The sequence below is a fragment of the Oncorhynchus gorbuscha genome, linkage group LG01, assembly GCF_021184085.1.
Source record: "Oncorhynchus gorbuscha isolate QuinsamMale2020 ecotype Even-year linkage group LG01, OgorEven_v1.0, whole genome shotgun sequence".
Classification (NCBI taxonomy): Eukaryota; Metazoa; Chordata; class Actinopteri; order Salmoniformes; family Salmonidae; genus Oncorhynchus; species Oncorhynchus gorbuscha.
In genome coordinates, this window is record NC_060173.1 from 68,223,797 (window position 1) to 68,250,677 (window position 26,881).

The following is a 26,881-nucleotide window of genomic DNA, read 5'->3' on the forward strand; positions in this document are numbered from 1 at the left end:
TTGTTAGCAAGAAAGAGTGAGGTGAGATACCTGTGTCAACATGAAAGAGGTTGAGGAGCGACGGCATTGTACGGTATACCTGCGTTGGAGCACACTACTCCCTGTGGGTTTCTGCACAGCTCCTTGCTCTTCTTGTTGGTCAGGTTACAGTCTTCCTGGTACTGGCAGGCCTCCCCAAACCAGTCCTCATCACACTCACACTTCCCACAGTGACACACACCGTGGCCTACAGGGGAAGGGAGATGGCAGAGTCAGATCAAACGTTGTGAGAGGTGTAGACCTAAGTTATAGCATTTAGAGACAATGGAGTATTTTGATCAGCTGATGTTGAAGGCACAGTACATAGTGTACACATTGAAGTTCTCACATGCAGACACACAATGTATTGCTAATACACAGGCACACAAGTGCACAGACACTCACCTGCACACACACAGCCTTGCATTAGCCAGTTAACTGAAAGGGAGACACTTGGCATCCCTCAGTTCTGCTAAGACGCTAAAGCTCTTCAGTCTAACCAGATGATGCAATAGTCCTCCAATCCAACCCCTACATCTTTATTTAACTAGGAATGTCAGTTAAGGACAAATTCTTATTTACAATGACGGCCAAGGAACAGTGAGTTAACTACCTTGTTCAGGGGCAGAACGACAGATCTTTACCTTGCAAAAATCCCCAGCTCGGGATTCGATCTAGCAACCTTTCAGTTACTGGCCCTAACCACTAGGCTACCTGTCACCCCTTACATTACACAGGTAAGCCATGATGATTAGGATTTATACTATAGAGTATTTATTCCTATTGTAATATTATTCAAATATCACATTTTAAAACAAAGTGTTGAGAGAGAAGAGGGTTTAGGTAGAATAGAAAAGGGTCGCCGCCGTCTTGCTCTAAAGGCAGACCTACATTAGATTGCGTAACTGTTGTAATAAGGCCAGCAGGATAATAGGCTTAACTGCTTCTGACACCATTACAGACATGATTGATAGACAAAAATAAGGATTTTTTAATTATTCCTAATCAAAAAGGGTTCTGCTGCCTTAAAGGTCGTCTCTCTCTCACATAATTTCTCCCTCTCATTGATCTCTGTTGCACCTACCACAATGTACACTTCTCTTTTCCCCATTCTCTCTCTCTCTCTCTCTCTCTCTCTCTCTCTCTCTCTCTCTCTCTCTCTCTCTCTCTCTCTCTCTCTCTCTCTCTCTCTCTCCCTGTTTCAGTGGATGAAACATGACGACTTTGAAAATGGAAGAAAATACCCAGGTTGCACCTAAACGTTCTGAAAACCATATGCTTCTTAAGAGTTTGGCGAGCTTGGTGAAATTGGTTGTCCTTTGGTTATTTTGTATACAACCTTGGCACAACTTTCTGGGAATGGTGCAGGATAGTTGACTTTGGAACATTCTACGCACTTTTAAGGAACTTGACCAAATGTTTTATTTATTTTCTTGGTATTTCATTACTTGAAGTTAACAGAATGTTTTCCAAAAGTTCAAACATAATTCAATTTAATGTCAATTTTGGTGGTGTTATAGTAGCAACATTCTCCAACTGGTTTGACTTTGGGAATGTTCTGAAATAGTTCAGAGAACGTTAAGAAACAACATTCTTCTGTGGGAATTTCAGTACTTCAGCATAAGGTTTCCTACAGGTTTTCTTGTGGTTCTATTTAAAGTCATTTTCTCGAATTGTTTTCAGAGAACGTTAAGAAAGCTTTCCGTAAAAACTTGAGTAACATTCAGAGAACATTGTAGGAATGTTATTAATAAACATATACATTCCGTTCTCAGCATCAAGCAAACTCTCTATATCCTCTATCTCAGGGCTCTCCAACCCTGTTCTTGGAGAGCTACCCTCTTGTAAGTTTTCGCTCCAGGACGGTAGGTCTCCAGCAACAGAGTTGGAGATCCCTGCTCTATTTTGTTAATTAAGTGTGTCAGGTGTATTGGCCACACCTGATTTTAACGAGTGCTTGTTTCCTTTGAAACGGGGTCTATTTGAATAGACTAAAACAAACAGTTTTGTATGAGTAAAAAAAAATGGTATGCTAGCCTTAAAAGTCTTATTGCAACATGTTCTCGGAACGTAATTTAAATACCTTCGAATAACCTCTAATTTCCGTTCTCAGAACATGAATAAAACCTCCAGGGAACCATATTAAAAAGGTCTCAGAACCCTTCTTTACCCTAAAAATATACATTCCCAAAACAGGCAAAATCTCCACTTCAGTTCTCAGAACTTAAAAAAAAAAACACTCAGTTTTACCGGTCAGCTTCATTCCCAGAACCAATGGGAAACCCCAAAAATATGTTTCCATAACTTCCAAGGAGCTAAATGTGCTAGCTGGGTACATGATGTTAAAACACATTTTCCAATAAATGTGTAAGAAACCATATTTGTTGCGTGGTTTCACAGCCATATTTGTTCGAATCACTTTAATCTTCTGTATAACACATTTCAGTGGTGAAGATTAGCGGTTGTTTACTGTAATCAAGTATATCTGTTTTCCGTCTATGAAATTGAGGGCCAAAAACACGTTTAGGTATTCGGGAGGGTTTGTGAAACTGCTTTGTCTGTGTACCATTACTCATAATTCTAATAGCTGAAGTGTGCAATGTTGAACACAGGGGAATTCATACAATGAAAATGAGGTCTGTTGACAAGTTATTATAAATGTTGCTCTTGTCGCGTTTTGCTGGGGCCTTGCATGTCATACTCCATCATTCGTCTGCCTCGTCCATCATGGAAATATGATGTCCTCTTCAAGGGCTATCCATCAGGCCATAAAAATAGGCCTTGTCCTCATCACGCTCCTCTCATTACTGATCTGTCCCACCAGACTGCAGAGGAGTTTTTATGCCCAGGTTATTTCATATCATGTAGTGTTGTGCTATCCAAAACACTTATCTTAAAAATGCCATGCAAAAAGTGGAACTGTCCACAATCAAATGTCTCCATTCTATCCCCTTGTTGCTGTTGTTTAAGTACATAACTCAAGTGAAGGTTTCAATCTCAAGTATTTACTGATTTGATGCTCATGTATTTTATTATATCCTTCTTAGAAGAAAGGGAAAAAAATGCAGGATTAATCTTTCACGCTAAGTATTTTGCCAATGTAGCAATCAAAAACAACCCAAAAGTATGGAGAAATGTTTGTTATCTAGATGTAAAATAGATCTATATTATTATCATTACTATGAAGTACAACAATGGGGGCTAGCTGTGGACAGAATGTGTCGTGTGGGTAGCTTCCGAGCAGCTGTATTCTCAACAACACTAGCTTCTCCGAGTGTTAAAGCTATCATCAAAGCTGTCAGCACATCACAGACCAAACCCAACCCCAGAATATGGCGTCCATCTGAATAACCTTCAACTGAAAGACACATAGCCAAGCCCAGGCAGGCTGAGGGTTCCGCCATCACAGCTGTACATGTTACTATAGTATATTGAAGTGTTTGAACAACTTAATGACTATTCGCCCGCTCCCACATCTTTTTGTGCTCTTGCCAACTCCGTGAGGCCCATATGTTGATGGAGGACAGAGGAAACTTGAAGTGTCAAAACTCGAAACAGATGCAGGGTGAGGTCTTTGTGCATTTCATCAGTCTCTGTGTGGCACGTGCCTAGGAGATAGCAGGGCCTTGCTGTCCCTCCTCAGTTTAAGACCTGTCTCCTTGGTAGCAAACTCCCTCAACCATAGGGTGCCAAGATCCTTCTTTACTGATTGACAGACATATTTAGCCAATGACACGCTCTGACAGGTAGACCCAGCCAATGATAATGAGGCAGACAGACAGATTCAGCCAATAAGGCCTTGGGAAAGACTTTATCAAGCCCAGCAGCTGTGCGAGTTAAAGATAGGTGATGCACCGTCACCGTCAGATAAACTGTTGATGGGGAGAGAAGCAATGACTCATTCAGGAGGCTAATTTGAGTGTTTTTATTCCAGTCACGTCTTTCCTGTCCGCTGATAAATGGGGGATATATCATTTAGATAGAGGCGAACAACAAAGTGGGCTTGTTTGAAACACAGTTTAAGATAATAATGAAGCAATCTTGAGTGATATAACCTACCCTGGCTGTTCAGCTAAAAATGGACAAAGATGGTGATGTGTCATTCTTGTTATGAGCTACTCATTAGACTTTACCATGACACATCCGGCTGTATATGGAGTGGATTTCAACAATATATAAACACAGGGATATGTAACATTGAAAGTACTTGTGAAATTAGCTAAAAAGGGAGAACAGGACTGTCATTAAGAATCTCAAACTAGTTAACTAGTTAAGTTAATACAACCTCCACAAGTCGGCTTTTCACTGTTCGTCTACACCTGTTGTTTACGAAGCATGTGGCAACTACAATTTGATTTAATTCAAGACTATTATACAAAAACGATGAGGACCCCAAGTTGAAAACCTGGTTCTGTAATGAGCAAATTAGGAAAAATGTTTGATTGTCTTCCGTGTTCATTTACTGCTTGGTTCCCGGGTTTTATAGCCTGATGGCATTTTTTCATCCACTGTCTCTATTAAACAAAGAAACATTTTGGTAAGTAATTATTCCATCCTTGCTCTCTTTTCTTCTGTGATGTGGAGCGTGAAATGGCTACACGTCAGGTCACGTCTTAAGCGAGAGAGGAAGGAGTCACATGTTTCAAGTAATGATTTATCCTTATAGAGCCGCAGAAGACTGAGAAAGAGACCAGAGTCATAGATAGACCACGAAATAGAGTGATAAGTAACAGTAAATCAGTCATTTTCATTCTATAAGTCCAAAACGCATTGTGATGTTTGTTTCTTCTTCATAGAAGCGATGGGCAATAACTGTCCACTGATTTTCCAGAACTCTGAACTGCTGGAAAGTATATAATGGAAGGATAACAGCCAGGTACAGATAAAGAGATTATGAAGAGTAAAAGAAAAAAAAAATATTCAACCAGTAATTCTGGCAGTAGTGCTAAAAAGTTAAGAGGATCCCCCAAAAATAGTGTCCACCACCACAGCACCACAGTATTATTCATGATCATTGTGCTGGCACATGGCTCCAGTGTTCCAAGCATGAAGCGGCCTAATGTAACTCCCTGAGGAACCTGAACACACGTCAGAGAGCAGCTCTCAACCTCTCCTTCATAGCCGCACTGGACCCATTAGGTGAGTCATCATACAAGCACACAGTGCATCACATCTGTATTAGAGCACGTCAAAATATACGCCATGAAGGAAAGAAATGGAGAATGAGGGACAGGGTAATTAGGTATAATAATAAGTACAGCAGAGTACTGTAGAATCCTTGCTGAATATTCAGAGACCAGTAAATCCGTAGTTGACAAAGGGTGTTGTTCTATTGGAGGCTGGACATTTTCAATAACTTCAACAATTGCAATGAGGACGTCAAATGTCAGAGGAGAGCTTTCCCAGGGGGAAAACTGGTTGCAATGGCAATCTTATCTCGGTCAGGTTGTATACTGGCTGAAAAAACATGTTTTTTTCCCGCAACAAATAAGAGAAGTCTTTATGTGGTTGTATTCTAACCAGACAACAACCAGAATATTACGTCTTTCCTGTGACGTCTGGGTTGTGGATCATAATGCCAAAATATCTTCTACAATAGCTTGCCTGAAGTTTGGAGGATATAAGATTCATGCTCAAGTGTGCCATGGAAACTCTCTCTTTCCTGCATTCGGGGAATGTAGGGAAACCTTTTTCTTACAGCACACTGACGTGTACTCAACTCGACGAAGATGATGCATCTGCCAGACACCCACAACTGTTGTGTCCAAAGGAGTTGGAACTACTCAGAGGCAGGCAGGGTGGATTTCAGATTAAGCCAAGCCCAGAATTACGTAAACTCCCCTGGGGTGGGATCGCCTTGTGCCGTGGCAGGGCTGACTGGAACAGAACAGTGAAGGAGACTCTGAAACCCCAAAAGCCTTCAGTAGGGAGGGAGGGAGGGAGGGAGGGAGGGAGGGAGGGAGGGAGGGAGGGAGGGAGGGAGGGAGGGAGGGAGGGAGGGAGGGAGGGAGGGAGGGAGGGAGGGAGAGAACTGAACACACATCTAAAGACCTTTCTGACAGAGCACAGCTAGGGCAGTCAATCAGCAGAAAAGGGATTTTCTCTTGCCCATTTTCTCACTATCCCCTTTCAACCAAGCACCCCTCACAGATAGAGGAGAGAGGAGGACACAGAGAGATGATCAAATCCACACAAATCATAAAGTTACAGATTCTTTCAGATTGGAGAGACATTTAGCTTTTTGCTGGAAGTCCTCTGGGGGAAGAGAAGGAGAATTGGCGTACCAAAAGGGTTGAGAGCATCTGACCCATGCAAAATGAGTTGCTCAAAGGCCCAATGAAGACGTTTTTATCTCAATGTCATATCATTTCTGGGTAAAAATGACTGGGTAATTACCTTACTGTGATTTGTTTCATTTAAACCAGTCAAAAATAACAAAAAATAGCTTCTTTGCAAGAGCAATTTCTCAAGCAATAATTTTATTACGAGTGGGGAGGGGAAAACTGAAAACTAGCTGTTATAGGCAGAGAGTTTTCCAAATCTTTTTACATTTCACAGTATTATTCCAACCTCACAGTGTGGAAATGTATATACAACACAAGCAATCACATTTTTGACTGCACTGGGCTTTTAATTCATCTTCAATGAATAAAGCAAATAAAGGTGTCATTATAACCCATTTGGCAATAAATCGTTACTTGCAGGACCGAATTACCATTATCATCTGCAAAGGTGAATACTCTTCTTCAGTACGGAAGATATGGAGTTCACTCACTGCATCCGTTTATGCAGTATTGCAGAACACCTTGATCTGGATGGGAAGGTTGACCTACCTACAACAATTTGCAACGTTTTTAACATCTTTAAACAACATTCACTCGCCTCATCTGATGATTACTTCAAGAATGAGCTTTGCACATAATTCACGTGTAGATCACCTTGAACAGGCTGCTGGTAACCTGTTGTGCCCCAGGTCTTACTTAGTGTGTGTGTGTGAGAGAGAGAGAGAGAGAGAGAGAGAGAGAGAGAGAGAGAGAGAGAGAGAGAGAGAGAGAGAGAGAGAGAGAGAGAGAGAGAGAGAGAGAGAGACCAGTTATTTCACATGGCTCATTAAAAAACAGAATAATCCTATAAAAAAAATGAAACACGGTGAAAGGGATGAAAACATTGCCACGTCGAGTCACCATGAGTCTGAGAGGACCACGTTCAGAACAAAAACACATTATACCAAAGGAATAAAATGTTTTAATTGTGCACCAATTAAAGGTTACTACACCAACAATGGGGAAAGTTCAACCAAGTTGTGGCTGTTTACATACAATACATCACTAAATATGACTTTATTCCTGGGATCCTCCCCTATTTTACTGTTGTTTTTCGTTCCTGATTATATTAAGCCAATAGACAGAAATATCCAAGGTTGATCAGGGACAAACCAAGACAAAAACAAAACACATAACAGGTAAGTCCTGCACAGGATTGCAGTAGCATATTTCCCCCCAGTAATGGACATTTAGAGTGCAGAGTGCCCCTTTTTGCATACAGAATTATGTCGCCGGGAGTTTTCAGGGAAAATTAGGAATCTGCAACCTCTGAGTGAACTCTGTTACCTCTTTGTAATGTTGATATCAAATTAGACTACCGTCATACTATTCAAAAGCATGCCATGCCTTACTGTTATCAACAAAAACTATGCACATTGTGTTTTCTAACTGCACAGCAGATGGACAGAAGGAACAAGGACTTCATGCGAATCAAACCTCCAGGCGGATTGAGATCGCAAACCGGATACAATAGTATATTGTCTCTCAAACTTTTAAGAAATGTCACATGATCAGACATTTTGCAGTGACAAACAGCTAATTCAACATGGAAAACATACATGTATCTTGCTGCTGAACATCTCTTGCAGATTTAAGCCAGGTCATTCTCAGATAACTTCAACAGCGAGTCGCTACAGTCGCTACTTGTTGCTTCGGCTAGCGGTACATCTAGGCCATGTGTCACTGATGAATAGCATCCAAAGGAAAAGCTCAAGTTCAATGTCAGCCCAGCTGTGTTTGGAGGAGGAAAACCCATAGTTTAGCCCTAAGGAGGAAAACCCATAGTTTAGCCCTAAGGAGGAAAACCCATAGTTTAGCCCTAAGGAGGAAAACCCATAGTTTAGCCCTAAGGAGGAAACCCCATAGTTTAGCCCTAAGGAGGAAAACCCATAGTTTAGCCCTAAGGAGGAAAACCCATAGTTTAGCCCTAAGGAGGAAAACCCATAATTTAGCCCTAAGGAGGAAAACCCATAGTTTAGCCCTAAGGAGGAAAACCCATAGTTTAGCCCTAAGGAGGAAAACCCATAGTTTAGCCCTAAGGAGGAAAACCCATAGTTTAGCCCTAAGGAGGAAAACCCATAGTTTAGCCCTAAAGAGGAAAACCCATAGTTTAGCCCTAAGGAGGAAAACCCATAGTTTAGCCCTAAGGAGGAAAACCCATAGTTTAGCCCTAAGGAGGAAAACCCATAGTTTAGCCCTAAGGAGGAAAACTCATAGTTTAGCCCTAAGGAGGAAAACCCATAGTTTAGCCCTAAGGAGGAAAACCCATAGTTTAGCCCTAAGGAGGAAAACCCATAGTTTAGCCCTAAGGAGGAAAACCCATAGTTTAGCCCTAAGGAGGAAAACCCATAGTTTAGCCCTAAGGAGGAAAACCCATAGTTTAGCCCTAAGGAGGAAAACCCATAGTTTAGCCCTAAGGAGGAAAACTCATAGTTTAGCCCTAAGGAGGAAACCCATAGTTTAGCCCTAAGGAGGAAAACCCATAGTTTAGCCCTAAGGAGGAAAACCCATAGAATCCTATCTGAGGGCCATTGGGAGAGGCAGAGATAAGTGAGTCACAGGAAGAACATGGATGCTGGGCACAGTACAGCGGAGAGAGAACTTGGGAAATGCAGTGAGAGAGAGAAATGCTCCATTTGGTCGTCTTCTTACTGTTTTGAATAACATTGACATGTGAGGAGTGTGGTTATAGGCAGTTACACACACGTCGATTAATATGCAAGTACGTGTGTGTGAAAGTCTAACTGCAGACATTGGCCCATTTTGCAGTGTGTATGGGTGAGTGAAACCCCATTAACAGGCTGAGGCAGAACCTTCACTCTCCGGACCCGTGAACCATAATGAGCTCCTTACCAGCTCCCAACCTGTCTGCCCAAATAAATCACTCTCTCTCTCACACACAGGCAAGCATGCAGGTGCACAGCAGTGGCGGTCGGTGCCATTTAAGATTAGGGAGGACACGTTTTTGTTTTTAGGAGCATGACCTTATTTTTATTTTTCCAATTAGTTTTGTTTGCTTCCATTTAAGAAATGTTTTTCAACAGAATCAGCAGAATGAATAAACCCCTGATCACCTGCACACAGTTCACTTTCATAGCAGCCACATACAAACAGCCTGATCACTTTGCTCGTTATATAATTCCTGCTCACATCTACACACCCTCCTCCTCTCACATTTTCCCTTCACTTGTGGACTTCATTGCACAACACAACACAACAAAACCGCTAATTGATACACACAACCTACATCGTTGTCACCATATTAGCTAACATCTTAGTCAACATATCTAGTAGAACTAAAGAGTTCGTAAACCCACAACAATCATGCAGTACAGTGTACAGCAAGCGGTTTATCAGTTACAATAAAAGTTTACCATGAGTTCCAGTGTTGGATAGCCTTACCCAGCTAGCTAGCATAGAATCCCTCTCTGTTTAAGCTGGGTGTTTGAGTAGGCTAAACTAGCTAGCTGCATCCACTAGCTAAGTAAGTGAAAGTGAAAAAAATACTCTCTCACTCTCATTTTTTTATCAATGTATGCGTTCAAAACTGTTAAACAATTGTCTTTCTCTCTCTTTAAGTCAGCTACTCACCACATTTCATGCACTGCAGTGCTAGCTATATAAGATTAATATAAGATTAATTCTCTGATCCTTTGATTGGCTGGACAACATGTCAGTTCATGCTGCAAGAGCTTAGATAGGTTGGAGGATGTCCTCCGGAAGATGCCATAATTACTGTGTAAGTCTATGGAAGGGGGTGAGAACCATGAGCATTCTAGGTTTCGTATTGAAATCAATGTACCCATAGCTGTCCTCTGGCTACACCATAGCATTACCCAAGAAAGTGTTGCTGAGGCTACTGTAGACCTTAATTGCAAAGCAGTGTGTTTGAAACAATTATTTGGTGACGTGAAGTTCACAGGAGGTTTGTGACACCTTGATTGGGAAGGACGGGCTCGTGGTAATGGCTGGAGTGGTATAAGTGAAATGGTATCAAATACATGAAACGTGTTTGATGCCATTCCATTAGCTCGGTTCCAGCCATTACTATGAGCCGTCCTCCCCTCGGCAGCCTCCACTGGTGAATATATTTAGTATAGTTCTATTTAAAAAGCATACTTTTTTGAAGGTTTACAATTTCGATTTGTTTTTAATCCACTGAAGAGGATGGTCCTCCCCTTCCTCCTCTGAGGAGCCTCCATTGGTGCACACATACACGTACACACGCACTAACACATACTCTCCTGAAGGAGCTCAATTGCACACCCACATGTATGTACACACACACACACACACACACACACACACACACACACACACACACACACACACACACACACACACACACACACACACACACACACACACACACACACACACACACACACACACACACACACACACACACACACACACACACACACACACACACACACACACACACACACATATGCCTTTAGGCCTGTTCAAGATCATAGATCTTCACCAAAAAATATATTTATTACTTTCAAGTTCATGAAATTGGATAGTAAAGTAGCTGTTACGATGGTATTCATCAGTGTGAATGCTTTGATTAGTTCCACTGGTTTCAAAGAAGAAAGACTGCAGCATGTTTCAGGATCATTTGTATCAGGTGTTCAGAATATGGAATGTTTGGCGACTGCACTACAGTTAAATGTTCAGATGCTTGTAGTGCCTGTAGAAATGTTAATAAACAATGCATAAAGTGCTTCCCTTCCACTTAATAAGAGGAAACAGGAATAAATATGAACCCCAATACAGCTAAAAAAATCACATTTGATTGACAGTAGCTTAACATCAATTCCCCTTGAAAAGACTAAACTATTTTTTTTTAAATGTACAAGACAGAATCTCGAACTTGAGATGTTTTATTTTTCCAAATCCATTTATTTCATTACGCCCAGAGCCATAATCCCTGTAGTCCCTGACTGGATGTCAGCACTCTTTAGTATTTCAAGGAACAATGCCAATAACCACAAGAGACTGAAGAGGATGAGGGAAAGAGTGGACATATTTGATGCTAGAGAGGTGTGCACTCAAGCTCAAACCAGCTCCATGGATTTGTGTGGACGCACATCTCCTTTCTGAGAACAATTACCGAAATGTCAACTGAACGGCTGCCCAACTTCAAAAATAGACTGGCTATCTAACAGAAGCTAATGACACCATGGCACATGTGGATGGCAAGCTGTCTATTCCAAAATGTATGATTTCTCTGATGTGTGTTCTAGAACTAATAAGGCCAGAGCATTCTTATTCTGTACCTATAAAGCAGCGACCGGTCAGACCAACTGACTACACTTTCAAAATGTACTTTTCGATCTCTATTAATTAACATGAATGGCTGTCAAATTTAACTTCTTGGATATAGGGGGCGCTCTTTTAATTTATGGATAAAAACGTTCCCGTTTTAAACAAGATATTTTGTCACGAAAAGATGCTCGACTATGCATATAATTGACAGCTTTGGAAAGAAAACACTCTGACGTTTCCAAAACTGCAAAGATATTACCTGTGAGTGCCACAGAACTGATGCTACAGGCGAAACCAAGATGAAACTTCAAACAGGAAATGAGCTAAATTTTTGAGGCAATGTTTTCCATTGTCTCCTTATATGGCTGTGAATGCGCCCTGAACGAGCCTACACGTTCTGCCGTTTCCCCAAGGTGTCTGCAGCATTGTGACGTGTTTGTAGGCATATCATTGGAAGATTGGCCATAAGAGACTACATTTACCAGGTGTCCGCCCGGTGCCCTTTGTCAAAATTGGTGCGTAATCTTCAGCTGCACGCATTCAGCCATGTGATTCAGAGGAGAGAGGAGACTTCCACGAACGATATATCATCGAAGAGATATGTGAGAAACTCCTTGAGGATTTGATTCTAAACAACGTTTACCATGTTTCAGTCGATATTATGGAGTTAATTTGAAAAAAAAGTTTGGCGTTTTGATGACTGAATTTTCGTTTTTTTTTTGGTAGCCAAATGTGACGAACAAAACGAAGCGATTTGTCCTAAACAAATCATCTTTTTGGAAAAACTGAAAATGTGCTATCTAACAGAGTCTCCTCATTGAAAACATCTGAAGTTCTTCAAAGGTAAATTATTTTTTTGAATGCTTTTCTTGGTTTTGTAAAAATGTTGCCCGCTGAATGCTAATGCTAAATGCTACGCTAGCTATCAATACTGTTACACAAATGCTTGTTTTGCTATGGTTGAAAAGCATATTTTGAAAATCTGAGATGACAGTGTTGTTAACAAAAGGCTAAGCTTGAGAGCTAGCATATTTATTTCATTTCATTTGTGATTTTCATGAATAGTTAACGTTGCGTTATGGTAATGGGCTTGAGGCTGTATGTATTCACGATCCCGGATCCGGGATGGCTAGAATCAAGAGGTGAAATGACCTTCCAGATGCTGATGAAAGGGGAGAGTGGGGTAAGTTGAGCCAAATGGGTAGTATGAGCTACCCTTGTTTCTAAGAAACCATACACAAAATGTATAATTTGGTCCAAATACCGCATGAAGTGCTTTGAAAGGTTGGTAATGGCTCACATCAACACCATTATCCCAGAAACCCTAGACCCACTCCAATTGGCATACCGCCCAAACAGATCAACAGATGATGCAATCTCTATTGCACTCCATACTGCCCTTTCCCACCTGGACAAAAGGAACACCTATGTGAGAATGCTATTCATTGACTACAGCTCAGCGTTCAACACCATAGTACCTTCAAAGCTCATCACTAAGCTAAGGATCCTGGGACTTAAACACCTCCCTCTGCAACTGGATCCTGGACTTCCTGACGGGCTGCCCCCAGGTGGTGAGGGTAGGGAGCAACACATCTGCCACGCTGATCCTCAACACTGGAGCTCCCTAGGGGTGCGTGCTCAGTCCCCTCCTGCACTCCCTGTTCACCCACGAAAAGGAGGACCGAGCACGCCCCCATTCTCATTGACGGGGATGTAGTGGAGCAGGTTAGGAGCTTCAAGTTCCTTGGTGTCCACATCAACAACAAACTAGAATGGTCCAAACACACCAAGACAGTCGTGAAGAGGGCACGACAAAGCCTATTCCACATCAGGAAACTAAAAAGATTTGGCATGGATCGTCAGATCCTTAAAAGGTTCTACAGCTGCAACATCAAGAGCAACCTGACTGGTTGCATCACTGCCTGGTACGGCATTTGCTCGGCCTCTGACCGCAAGACACTACAGAGGGTAGTGCGTACGGCCCAGTACATCACTGGTGCTAAGCTGCCTGCCATCCAGGACCTCTACACCAGCCGGTGTCAGAGGAAGGCCCTAATAATTGTCAAAGACCCCAGACACCCCAGTCATAGACTGTTCTCTCTACTACCGTATAGCAATCGGTACCGGAGTGCCAAGTCTAGGACAAAGAGGCTTCTCAACAGTTTTTACCTCCAAGCCATAAGACTCCTGAACAGATAATCAAATGGCCACCTGGACTATTTGTATTGTGTGCCACCCCCAACCCCTCTTTTTATGCTGCTGCTACTCTCTGTTTATCATATATGTATAGTCACTTTAACTATACATTCATGTACATACTACCTCAATTGGGCCGACCAACCAGTGTTCCCGCACATTGGCTAACCGGGATATCTGCATTGTGTCCCACCACCCACCCGTCAACCCCTCTTTTACGCTACTGCTACTCTCTGTTCATCATATATGCATAGCCACTTTAACCATATCTACATGTACATACTAACTCAATCAGCCTGACTAACCGGTGTCTGTATGTAGCCTCGCTACTGTATATAGCCTCGCTACTGTATATAGCCTGTCTTTTTACTGTTGTTTTATTTCTTTACCAACCATTGTTCAACTAATACCTTTTTGCACTGTTGGTTAGAGCCTGTAAGTAAGCATTTCACTGTAATGTTGTATTCAGTGCACGTGACAAATAGACTTTGATTTGAAATATTTAGGAAGAGGTCATAATTTCAAGGAGTATGTAAAGGAAGAAACCACATTGAAAAAGTGGTAAGCAAGTTAGGGCCAAAAAACATATTTTCACAAGTCAAATTAATTTATTGTGTTAGAGGATTCATGATTTTGTATCTAAACCAAAGTAGATCATTTAAATATCTTTCTATATATCAGTTGGGGTCTCTATAAGCTTCAGTATGAAATTCCATCCTTGTAGCTGTGCGGGCTAATATGTCAAAATGTTTTCCTTGGGGTAAGTGTTTTCTTCCCAGGCGTAATGCAAGGAATTATAGCTGGGATATAAGTTAACAACAGGACCTATGTCAAAAGTGCAAAAAAATGTACAAAGTGTTTGTTAGAAGTAAAGATACCTTAATAGAAAATGACTCAAGTAAAAGTGAAAGTCACCCAGTAAAATACTACTTGAGTGAAAGTTTAAAAGTATTTGGTGTTACATATTTTTAAGTATGAAAAGTGTAATTGCTAAAATATACTTAAGTACCAAAAATAAAAATATAAATAATTTCTAATTCCTTATATTAAGCAAATCAGAGCAGCACCATTTTCTTTTTTTTCTTTTTTTTACAGAGAGGAAGGGGCACACTCCAGCAGACATAATTTACAAACGAAGCATTTGTGTTTAGTGACTCCGCCAGATCACAGGCAGTAGGGATGATAGGGGATGTTCTCTTGATAAGTGTGTGAATTGGACCATTTTCCTGTCCTGCTAAGCATTCAAAATGTAACTCGTACGTTTGGGTGTCAGGGAAAATGTATGGAGTAAAAAGTACATTATTTTCTAGTAAAAGTAGAAGTTGTCCAAAACTATAAATAGTAAAGTACTTTAAAGTATTTTTACTTACTTTTTTACTTAATTTGACTTTACTTTTACTTTGTACTTTTTACTTTAACTTTACGCCACTGGTGGACACCCCTTCAAATGTGTGGATTCTTGAGTGAATAATTGTTCGTCAGGAGCTTCATGAAATGGGTTTCCGTGGCCTAGCAGCCGCACACAAACCTAAGATCACTATGTGCAATGCCAAGCGTCGGCTGGAATGGTGTAAAGCTTTCCGCTATTGGACCCTGGAGCAGTGGAAACGCGTTCTCTGGAGTGATGAATCACGCTTCACCATCTGGCCGAATCTGGGTTTGGCGGATGCCAGAATAATACTACCTGCCCCAATGCATAGTGCCAACTGTAAAGTTTGGTGGAGGAGGAATAATGGTCTGGGCTGTTTTTCATTGTTTGGGCAAGGCCCCTTAGTTCCAGTGAATGGAAATCCAAATGCTAAGGCATACAGTGAGATTCTAGACGATTCTGTGCTTCCAACTTTGTGGCAACAGTTTGGGGAAGGCCCTTTCCTGTTTCAGTATGACAATGCCCCTGTGCACAAAGCGAGGTCCGTACAGAAATGGTTTGCCGAGATAGGTGTAGAAGAACTTGACTGGCCTGCACAGAGCCCTGACCTCAACCCCATTGAACACCTTTGGGATGAATTGGAACGCCGACTGCGAGCCAGGCCTAATCGCCCAATATCTGTATCACCTCACTAATGCTCTTGTGGCTGAATGGAATGAGATGTATTAATTCTGATTATTCCCTGGGATTCTCAACATCCTGAAATAACTCCCTTGACAGAGTGATGCTGAATGCAAAAAATGTCCAAAATCTCCCCTACAATGAAAGACTGTGGGAACATCAAAGGCCCTAATAAAACCTGGGGGAGGATTTTTAGTGTGACTCCAGGATGAGGCCGAGCAGTTCTTCTCACACACTAACCCGGGGGTGACTTCAGTCTGGTTGAGTCAAACCAAAGAGCTTTCCAGAACGTTTGCAATCTGAGAGAGAAGATGTCTGCTTTATAACTTATCTTTGGAAGACCGAGCTGGGTCAAAACGTGTTGCACCATACACCCACTGACATGTTAAAACCGTTCCTGGTCTGCTGCACTTTTTCAAACCGTGAGAGTACATGTCCTTGTACTGTGCGTACTATGGTTACCTACAGTATTTTTTTAATGACATAAAATGCTTTACAATTCAATCAATCAAGCAAAAGAGGGAGCAACAGTCACAAGACAAAGTGCAGAGGAGGGAACCCTTGAGAGGAACCCTACTGCTAACTTAGTGAGTGTTTCTGTATCGCTCTATCCCTTACCTCCACAAGTCTTCCCGTCATATGTAGCACAGACCCAGTCATGGCATTCACAGCGTGGTCCATAGTAGTTCCCTGGCTCTGCGACCTGGCATATGCAAGCCCCACAGTCACACTCTCCCCTACCACTGCAGATAAGGCCTTCAGGGGTCTTGCACCGCCGTTGGGACGACTCAGCAGACAGCGTACATACCTGCCTGGGAAAACAAGAGGATTAGCTTTTTATATCGCTATAGCCTATAGATCACATATTTGATGTATGTATTAAATATATTATTATCAACACAATCTCCATAACTGGCCATAACTGCAGCAACAGAGAGATGGCATGGCTGGCCCTTTTAATTATGGCGTATGGGGCAGTCTGTGGAGCCGTCCATTGATTGTGGAATGTGTTGACATTAAGGTTAGGGTTTAGGTTTGGGATAGGGTTAGAAACAGAAAAAATAAAAGTACAAAATTATTGCCTACAACTGGGATTGAACCTGGGAGACCATTCTTAATCCCCAATGTCCTATAGTGGGGCAGATAAATCGTTCACTTCTTTGATAAAAACATTACATTTGGAAAAGATGTAGATTCATGTACCCTGAAAATATTTAGATTGAAGCCACCCCAAATTTGACCCCTGGTGTCCGTGGCGACCATCTTACAAAATGGCTGCTGTCATTAGCACTAGTTATCTGGACTTTTTCAAGACAAACGCACCAAATTTCCTTTGAGGTAGATTAATTGACCCTGAATAGATTTAGATATGGAGCCACCACAGATTTGGCCACTGTAGACCTTGGTAGTCATCTTAAAAAATGGCCATAGATGGTTATGCAATTTTACATTTCACAAGGCCTATTTTGAGACAATCACCACATTTGGCACAGAGGTAGATTTAGAGGTAGATGTAGGTACCCTAACATTTTTAGATATAGAGCCACCACATATTTGGTCCCTGAGTGACATGAATGCCATCTTACTAAATGTCCCCAGGCTGTACAACTATTTTACAAACATTAAATCTACAAAACATCATGGCATATAGTGTACTTCTTTGACTTTTAAAAGTTATAGCCTATACTTCTTGGCTTGAATCTTCTGAATGCCAAAAAAGGCTTAAAGGCCCAGTGCAGTCAAAAACTTTATTTCCCTATGGTATATATACACACAGTACCAGTTAAAGGTTTGGGCACACCTACACATTCAGGGGTTTTGTCTTTACTTTTACTATTTTCTATATTATAGAATAATATTGAAGACATCAATACTATGAAATAACACATGTGGAATCATGTAGCAATCAAAAACGTTGTATATTTTATATTAGATATTTTTTTTAGCCACCCTTTGCTTTGATAACAGCTTTGAACACTCTTTGCATTCTCCCAACCAGCTTCACCTGGAATGCTTTTCCAAAAGTCTTAAAGGAGTTCCCACATATGCTGAGCTATTGATGGGACAAACTTCCAGAAGGACAACCATCGCTGCAGCACTCCACCGATCAGGCCTTTATGGCAGAGTGGCCAGACGGAAGCAACTCCTCAGTAAAAGGCACATGACGGCCCTCTTGGGGTTTGCCAAAAGGCACCTAAATGACTAATGATGAGAAACAAGATTCTCTGTTCTGATGAAAATAAGATTGAACTATTTGGCCTGAATGCCAAGCGTCTGGAGGAAACCCAGTACCATCCCTACGGTGAAGCATGGTGGTGGAAACAGCATTATGCTCTGGGAATGTTTTTCTGCGACAGGGACTGGGAGACTAGTCAGGATCGAGGGAAAGATGAGCAGAGTGAAGTACAGAGGGATCCTTGATGAATACCTGCACCAGAGTGCTTAAGACCTCAGAGTGGGACGAAGGTTCACTTTCCAACAGGACAACAACCCTAAGCACACAGTCAAGAGAATACAGGAGTGGCATTGGGACAAGTCTCTGAATGTCCTTGAGTGGCCCAGCCAGAGACGGACTTGAACCCGATCGATCATCTCTGGAGAGACCTGAAAATAGCTGTGCAGCAACGCTCTCCATCCAACCTGACAGAGCTTGAGAGGATCTGCAGAGAAGAATGGGAAAAACTCCACAAATACAGGTGTGCCATGCTAGTAGTGTCATGCCCAAGGAGACTCGAGGCTGCCAAACTTTCTTCAACAAAGTACTGAGTAAAGGGTTTGAATACTTATGTAAATGAGATGTTTCTTTTTTTTATTTGTATAACATTTGCAAACATTTCTAAAAAAACAGTTTTTGCTTTGTCATTATGGGGTATTGTGTGTAGATTGATGAGGGGAAAAAACGATTTCATCAACTGTGAAATAAGGCTGTAACCTTACAAAATGTGCAAAATGTCAAGGGGTTTGAATACTTTCCGAAGGCACTGTATGTACTGGGGTTGGAACAACTCAGCAAATAGAAAATAAGGGAGGAGGAGAGGTGGACCTCTCTGCATACAGTGTTTCTATAATACATTTTGTTGTGTATATGTCAATTAGATTTCTCATCTTGGCCTTTATTCTTATGTGTTACAGGGACAGGAAGTATTCATACCTCTTGACTTGTTCCACATTTTGTTGTGTTGCAGCCTGATTAATCTTTTCACAAACATCGACACACAATACCCCATAATGACAACGGAAAAACGTGTTTTTAGACATTGTTGCTAATTTATCGAAAATGAAATACAAAAAGATCTCATTTACATAAGTATTCACACCCCTCAGTCAATACTTTGTAGAAGCAAGTTTTGCCGCGATTACAGCTGTGAGTCTATCTGGGTAAGTCTCTAAGAACTTTCCACACCTGGATTGAGCAACATCATTATTTTAAAAAATCTTCAAGCTCTGTTAAATATGTTGCTGATCATTCCTAGACAACCATTTTCAGGTCTTGCTTTAGATTTTCAACTAGATTTAACTGTAACTTGGCCACTCAGGACAATTCACTGTCTTCTTGGTAAGCAACTCCAGTGTAGATTTGGCCTTGTGTCTTATCCTGCTGAAAGGTGAATTCATCTCCCAGTGTCTTGTGGAAAGCAGACTGAAACAGGTTTTCCTCTAGGATTTTGCCTGTGTTTAGCTCCATTTCGTTGATTCTTTAGTAACTATCCAGTCCTTAACGATTACAAGCATACCCATAACACGATGCAGCCACCACTTTGCTTGAAAATATGGAGGCTGGCACTTGTATTGGATTTGCCCCAAACATACAACTTTGTATTCAGGACAAAAAGTTAATTGTTTTGCCAATTGTTTTGCAGTATTACTTTAGTGCCTTGTTGAAAACCGGATGCATGTTTTAACATGTTCCAAAGCATCTTCCCACGGTTAGGTACCCATAACTTGATGCAGCCACCACTATGCTGGAAAATATGGAGAGTGGTACTCAGTAATGTGTTGTATTAGACTTGCCCCAAACATTGCAAACAGGATGCATGTTTGGGAATAATTTTCTGATCGCACTCTACATTCTATATCTATGCTATACCTTTCCTCATCCCTTCTTTTAACTTTTTCCATTTTCTTTTGGGGAATAGTAATGTGCGTTTCCTTTTGTAAACAGTGCTGGTCTCTGGTAACAATCCCCATCTCACGAGTCAAGAATCCCTCTGTTCTCTCTTCCCTCACTTTCTTCCCTCATTTTATTTCCTGTGAAAAAGTAATTTGTCTATAGGTGCAAAGGTGACTGTGTGAAGTTTTACAGCTTTAATTGTAGTCGTACTCACTTTCCCTTTCTTTCTGGCTGTTTCTCTCACTCTCTCTGTCTTCCTCTCCTCTCTCTCCATGCCACTTCCTCTCTCTTGTTTTTCCTCTCTTTCCCCCTCTCTCTCTCCCACCTTCTCCCTCTCTCTCTGACTGTAAATCTTTTGTGGCTCCTGAACGTTCAGCTCTGCAAATGCTGTCGGAGTATCTCACAAATTAATGGATTATCTCATTGTAATGTCATTTCTATTACTATTCACGTCCTATTTTAAGCATAATGTGAACTAACCAATACCTATGAACTAACTAATACCTAGTGTACTCTAAAGGCAGGAATACCTCCTATGGCTGGTGAGCTACTGTATGACAACAGCTAACCAGTGCAATATAAGAAAATTGTCATTTGACAATAGCTATAATGTTTCTCTGTGTTATGTAATTCAACTGATAATGGCCGAGGTTAGAGCTGGGGTAGAAACCTATAGTCTACAGACACAAGTATGTCAATGTTCAATGTTCAGGAAAGAGAGACAGAGTCCCGAGTCATTTAAAATAGGTTAAAGGGAAAGGAAAATGGGGATACCTACTCAGTTGTACAACTGAATGCAGTCAACTAAAATGTGTCTTCCGCATTGAACCCAGGTGGGAATGGAGAATTGAGAACCAAGAAAAGAACATACTGTACAGATACAGATATAGGATCTCAATTTGATCACTCTCTTGTTGCTGAGAATAGTCCAGCAAAGCAGGAAATGCAAACTTGTAGTGTATATGAGTTTTTCAAAGGATTCCAAAGTTAGCCATTTCCATTTTGAAATTTCAGACTTGATTTGCCCGTACAAGAAATGTATCACCCCCTACAAAAATGTCCCTTAATCATAATCCACATAATAATTCACATTTCCTCTTGTTGCAGAACTATTTTCCTGCTGTAGCAAACTGGCTGTACAGTCATTCCACTTGGACTGCAACTCCAGATGGGCGATCTTTCAAAGCTTTTGTTTTGCTGTCCCACTCATTGTTTTGGTCTAGGTTTCTGACATTCTTTTCTATTCCTGGCCTCACATGCTAAGGCCTTTCCTGTTCAGGAACAGCAGAAATATTCCAAGGGGTGAGTAAAACCCAAATATCAAATATTCCTGCCACTCCCAATTTTATAAAGGAACAGCTTATTACACTCTTTATGGAATAATGCATGCATACCTTATCTAAAAGAAATGGTGGCACATTAACAAACACAAACCAACCAGGGAGAAAAAACTCAACCCTGCATTTGAGCTATGGGCTACAACAACATACTGTTATTAATCCTTGACTTCACCGTAGCTGTCACATGTACAGTAATGGTACAGAAAGCCTCTATATTTCCCAATTATCATGTGCTGTGGATTTTGGGGCCTACCACCCAACCACATAACACAACAACAAACACCCTACACAGCCTCAACATTGGCCACATTCACACGCGCTCGCGCACACACACACACATACACACAGCCCCCTGGTGCACCAGGAAAATACCTCCTTCTCTCCTCAGCTGAGTCAAGTTTACAGACTATGCTCTGCAATGTCATGTGGCAATACTTACTGCAGGCTCCCCTTCAAGGCCAAGGCAAGGGAAGATGTGGTTTCCCACATTCACATCAGACAACTATTTCACTGTCTATTTTTGTTTAGTTTTGTGTAGTATCATAAGAAATGCAGATGCATGATACAACACAACACAACACAGAAGTACTCATGACATTTCAAGGGAATGGTTTCATATCCTGCAAATGCAGCTTGATCTTTGAATGTGTAATAAAACAAATTGTCATCAACACTTTGTACAGATACTGTTCATATGACATAGACATTATTTTCCACTATTGATGCAACGTTTGTTCAATAACTTTTCAATATCACATAATGTCCTTTGAAAACACCTACCCAGTGCAGAGGTAGCAACTTTCTTACGTGTCAATAAAATAAACAAACTTCTACTCCATAACAGAGAATCTGACAGTACAAACTTAACCAACCACATTTACGTACACTACTGTAACGGCACCTACTAAACGTTCACCCAGTCAGCAGATCTCACCTCTCTTTGCTCTCTCTCTCTCTCTCTCTCTCTCTCTCTCTCTCTCTCTCTCTCTCTCTCTCTCTCTCTCTCTCTCTCTCTCTCTCTCTCTCTCTCTCTCTCTCTCTCTCTCTCTTTGAAACCCCCAAACTAACTGAAAAAGAAAGCCATGGTGAAACTCCAAAACTCACCCCAGCGATTGTAACAAACTTTGCTCGACAGCCGTGAGCAGAATAAGAAGCAAGGGAACTAACATACAGTTCACCAAAGCCTCCGCACGCATGTTTAAATCCCACAGAAACCTGGAGTGAAGTCGCCTACAAGAATTTACCCCCTTTTTTCCCAAACAGAGGGAGAGCTAGAGGGAGCGAGGAAGAGGAGGAGTGGGGAAGAGAAGGAGAGAGAGAGGGAGAGAGAGCAACGGGTTGGACAGAACTGGTCAACCCTTTAGAGGCCAATAGCTCTCTCTCTCCATACAAGTGCCTTTGATTAGTTGTGACTCTCTCAGGCTGAGTCCTGGGCAGGAGTTGGAGAGGAGGAACCTGCAAAAAAAGAAAAGAAAATTCAGTCACAGTTATGTAATTAGAAACAGTCTTTCATACATATGATTTATCGTTGTTTTTTTCTCTTTCTTTCCTGAGTCCTGAGTTTCTTGATCAAAGACAAGTTTTGAATCAATAGTACCCTAACTGTAGCTCAGTTGGTAGAGCATGGCGCTTGTAATGCCAGGGTAGTGGGTTCGATTCCCGGGACCACCCATACGTAGAATGTATGCACACATGACTGTAAGTCGCTTTGGATAAAAGCGTCTGCTAAATGGCATATTATCTTTATTATCTAATAGGTACTATACCTGACCATGGTCAAACTAATGAACATATTTTGCAAAGCAGTATTCATTGAACATTTAAATATTTTATTAGCATTTTTCAATTGTGTAAAAGAATGTTAATAATTATAGGCCTATTTATGTTTTTTTATTTTGTGATTATTGGAAGAGACCTGACAAATGACTGATTCCCACAATCCTGCAATTCATTAATTGTGGGGGCAATTTATTTTTACCGTTGCAATACATTTACCTAAATAATTGTCATATATTGAATTTCCATGTCATGATTGCACTGACTGTTGGGTTTTTAAGGATTATGGACTTGTCTAAACCAATAATATACACTGTTTTAAGCCACGCAGGCACTGCCAACCAACTGGCGCTGCATGCTATTGCCAGGAAAATCCTAATTTTGGTGGTATATTTTCACTATTTAGGATTTCCATTTGAGGCCTGTGGTCTGCCAGTGCCTGTTTCAGCTTGCCCCAGTAGCTTACCTACTGTTGCTGGGGGGATGAATTTGCGCAAACACTGCCGCAGCTGCAGCCGTCTGCTGCTGATGTGATGAGAGGCATGAGCTGCAGGGTCGCTAAAACTAGTCTCTGGCTAAATAACTTTTGTCATTTCATTGTTTTTTTACCCAGCACGCAACCAGTACTATTTGTACTTATTATGGATCCCCATTAGCTCTTCCTGCTCATTCACAGATTTCACAACACACTGTGTGCCCTCAGGGCCCTGTTCCACCACTACAATATATCTACAGTACAAAATCCATGTGTACGTGTGTGTATGCATGTGTCTGTGCCTATGTTTGTTTTGCTTCACAGTCCCCGCTGTTCCATAAGGTGTATTTTTATCAGTTATTTACATATCATTTTACTGCTTGCATCAGTTACTTCATGTGGAATAGAGTTCCATGTAGTCATGGCTCTATGTAGTACTAAGCACCTCACATAGTATGTTCTGGACTGTGAAGAGACCTCTTGTGGCATGCCTTGTGGAGTATACATGGGTGTCCGAGTTGCGTGCCAGTAGTTCAAACAGACACCTTGGTGCATTTAACATGTCAATACCTCTCACAAATACAAGTAGTAATGAAGTCCACTTTCAGCCAGGAGAGATTTACATGCATATTATTAATATTAGCTTTCTGTGTACATCCAAGGGCCAGCCATGCTGCCCTGTTCTGAGCCAATTACAATTTTTATGGAACCTGAACCCATGACTGAACAGTAGTCCAGGTGTGACAAAACTAGGGCCTGTAGGACCTGCCTTGTGTTGTTAAGAAGGTAGAGCAGTGTTTATTATGGACAGACTGGACAAGCACTTTTCGAGACTTTCCTATCAACAGGACCTGAAGTAAAAGTTTCTCAGTGTCCTGGATGAAAAAGGACATGTATAATATATAGTACAACTCACTGGTTTTTCTATGCATCGTCAAGACCGAACAGCAGCTTTGGGTAAGGTTAAGGGTGGAGGACTGTCTCTTTGTTAACAACAGCTGGTGCACAATCTCTAATCTCAATTCTAAAGGAAGTGGCAAATTTTTGAGTTAGAATACCTGCAGACCACACTATTTCTCAAAATAGTTTTCATCTATATTTTCCATAGCTATTTAGCGCCACAAACCGATGCTGGCACTAAGACCGCACTTAACGAGCTGTATATGGCCATAAGCAAACAAGAAAATGCATATACAGAGGCGGCACACCTAGTGGCTGGTGATTTTAATGCAGGGAAACTGAAATCTGTCTAACCTTATTTTTACCAGCAGGTCACCTGTGCAACTAGAGAGGAAAAAAACTCTAGATCACTTTTACTCCAATCACAGAAAAGCATACAAAAGCTCTACCTCGCCCTTCATTTGGCATATCTGACCATAACTCTATCCCTCTGACTGCTGCTTACAAGCAACAACTCAAATAGGAAGTACCAGTGACATGCTCAATACAGAAGTGGTACGATGAAGTGGAAGCTATGGGGCTGTTTTACTAGCACAGACTGGAATATGTTCTGGGATTCATCCGAAAACATTGAAGAGTTTACCACATCAGTTACCGGCTTCATTAGTAAGTGCATTGAGGACATCATCCCCACAGCAACCATACGTACATACCACAACCAAAAATCAGGGAACATCCGCACTGAGCTAAAGGCTAAATCTGCCACTTTCAAGGAGTGGGACACTAATCTGGACGCTTGTAAGAAATCCCGCTACAAACTCTGACGAGCCATCAAACAGTCAAAATGTCAATACAGGACAAAGATTGAACCCTACTATTCAGGCTCTGATGATCGTCGGATGTGGCAGGGCTTACAAACTATCACGGATTAAAAAGGGGAACCCATACGCCAGCTGTCCAGTGACGCGAGCCTACCAGACAAGCTAAATTCATTCTATGCTCGCTTCCTGGCAAACAACACTGAACAATGCATGAGAACACCAACTATGCTCTCCGAAGCCAACCTTGAAACAGGTTAACAGGACACATACTCAGAGCATACCTACGTTTCAAACAGACCAACATAGTCCCTGTGCCCAAGAACGTAAAGGTAACCTGTCTAAATGGCCATTCCCCCGTAGCACTCACATCTATAGCCATAAAATGCTTTGAAAGGCTGGTCATGGCACACATCAACACCACCATCCCAGACACCCTGGACCCACTCCAATTTGTGCACCGCCCCAACAGATCCACAGATGATGCAATCGCTATTGCACTCCACATTTCCCTCTTCCACCTAGACAAGAGGAACACCTACGTAAGAATGCTGTTCATTGACACCATAGTGCCCTCCAGACTCATCACTAAGCTCCGGAACTGGAACTGAACACCATCCTGTGCAACTGGATTCTGGACTTCCTGATTGGCCGTCAACCCAGGGGCCCCTCTCCAGTGCTTAGTCCCCTCCTGTACTCCCTGTTCACTCACGACTGCGTGGCCTCGCACGACTCCAACACCGTCATTACGTTTGCTGACAACAGCAAACAGTGGTTGGCCTGATCACCGATGATGAGACAGCCTATAGAGAGGAGGTCAGTGACCTGGCAGTGTGGTGCCAGCACAACAACCTCTCCCTCAAAGTTAACAAGACAAAGGAGCTGATCATGGACTACAGAAAACAGAGCCCATCCATATCAAATAGCTGTAGTGGAGTGGGTCGAGAGCTTCAAGTTCCTTGGTGTCCACATCACAAAGGTATTAACATGGTCCACACACACCAACACAGTCGTGAAAAATGCACGAGAATGCCTTTTCCACCTCAGGAGGCTGAAAGGATTTGACATGGGCCATCAGATCCTCTAAAACGTCTACAGCTGCACCATTGAAAAAATCTTGGCTGACTGCATCACAGCTTGGTATGGCAACTGCTTGGTATGCCACCTCAAGGCGCTACAGACAGAGTACCGCACGGCAAGTGATACCGATGCACCAAGTCTGAAATCAACAGGACTCTGAACAGCTTCTACCCCCAAACCATAAGACAGCTAAATAGTTAATTACATACCCAATAGCTACCCGAGTATTGGCATTGTGTCACGCCCTGGCCATAGATAGGCAGTTATTCTCTATTTTCGTTAGGCCAGTGTGTGACTAGGGTGGGCATTCTAGTTTCTTTATTTCTATGTTTTCTAATTCTTTGTGTTTGGCCGGGTGTGGTTCTCAATCAGAGGCAGCTGTCTATCGTTGTCTCTGATTGAGAACCATACTTAGGTAGCCCTTTTTCCCACCTGTCTTTGTGGGCAGTTGATTTTTGGGCACATAGGGCAATGTACGCTGACAACGCTGTACCTTGGTCCTCTTCTTTTAACGGCCGTG

General features: G+C 41.8%; 1 protein-coding gene across 1 annotated transcript in view; it reads right to left on the reverse strand.

Moving 5' to 3' along the window:
* The window catches only part of itgbl1 (integrin, beta-like 1), a 165,474-nt gene extending 142,812 nt beyond the window's left edge, over positions 1-22,662 (reverse strand). The window contains exons 1-3 of the mRNA XM_046358978.1: positions 22,417-22,662; positions 16,480-16,673; positions 80-226 (exon numbers count right to left, since the gene is read on the reverse strand). Of these exons, the coding sequence (XP_046214934.1) occupies positions 80-226; positions 16,480-16,673; positions 22,417-22,508 (433 nt within the window). The 5' untranslated portion in view covers positions 22,509-22,662. The remainder of the gene's footprint in view (positions 1-79; positions 227-16,479; positions 16,674-22,416) is intronic.
* Positions 22,663-26,881: the final 4,219 nt, after the last annotated feature.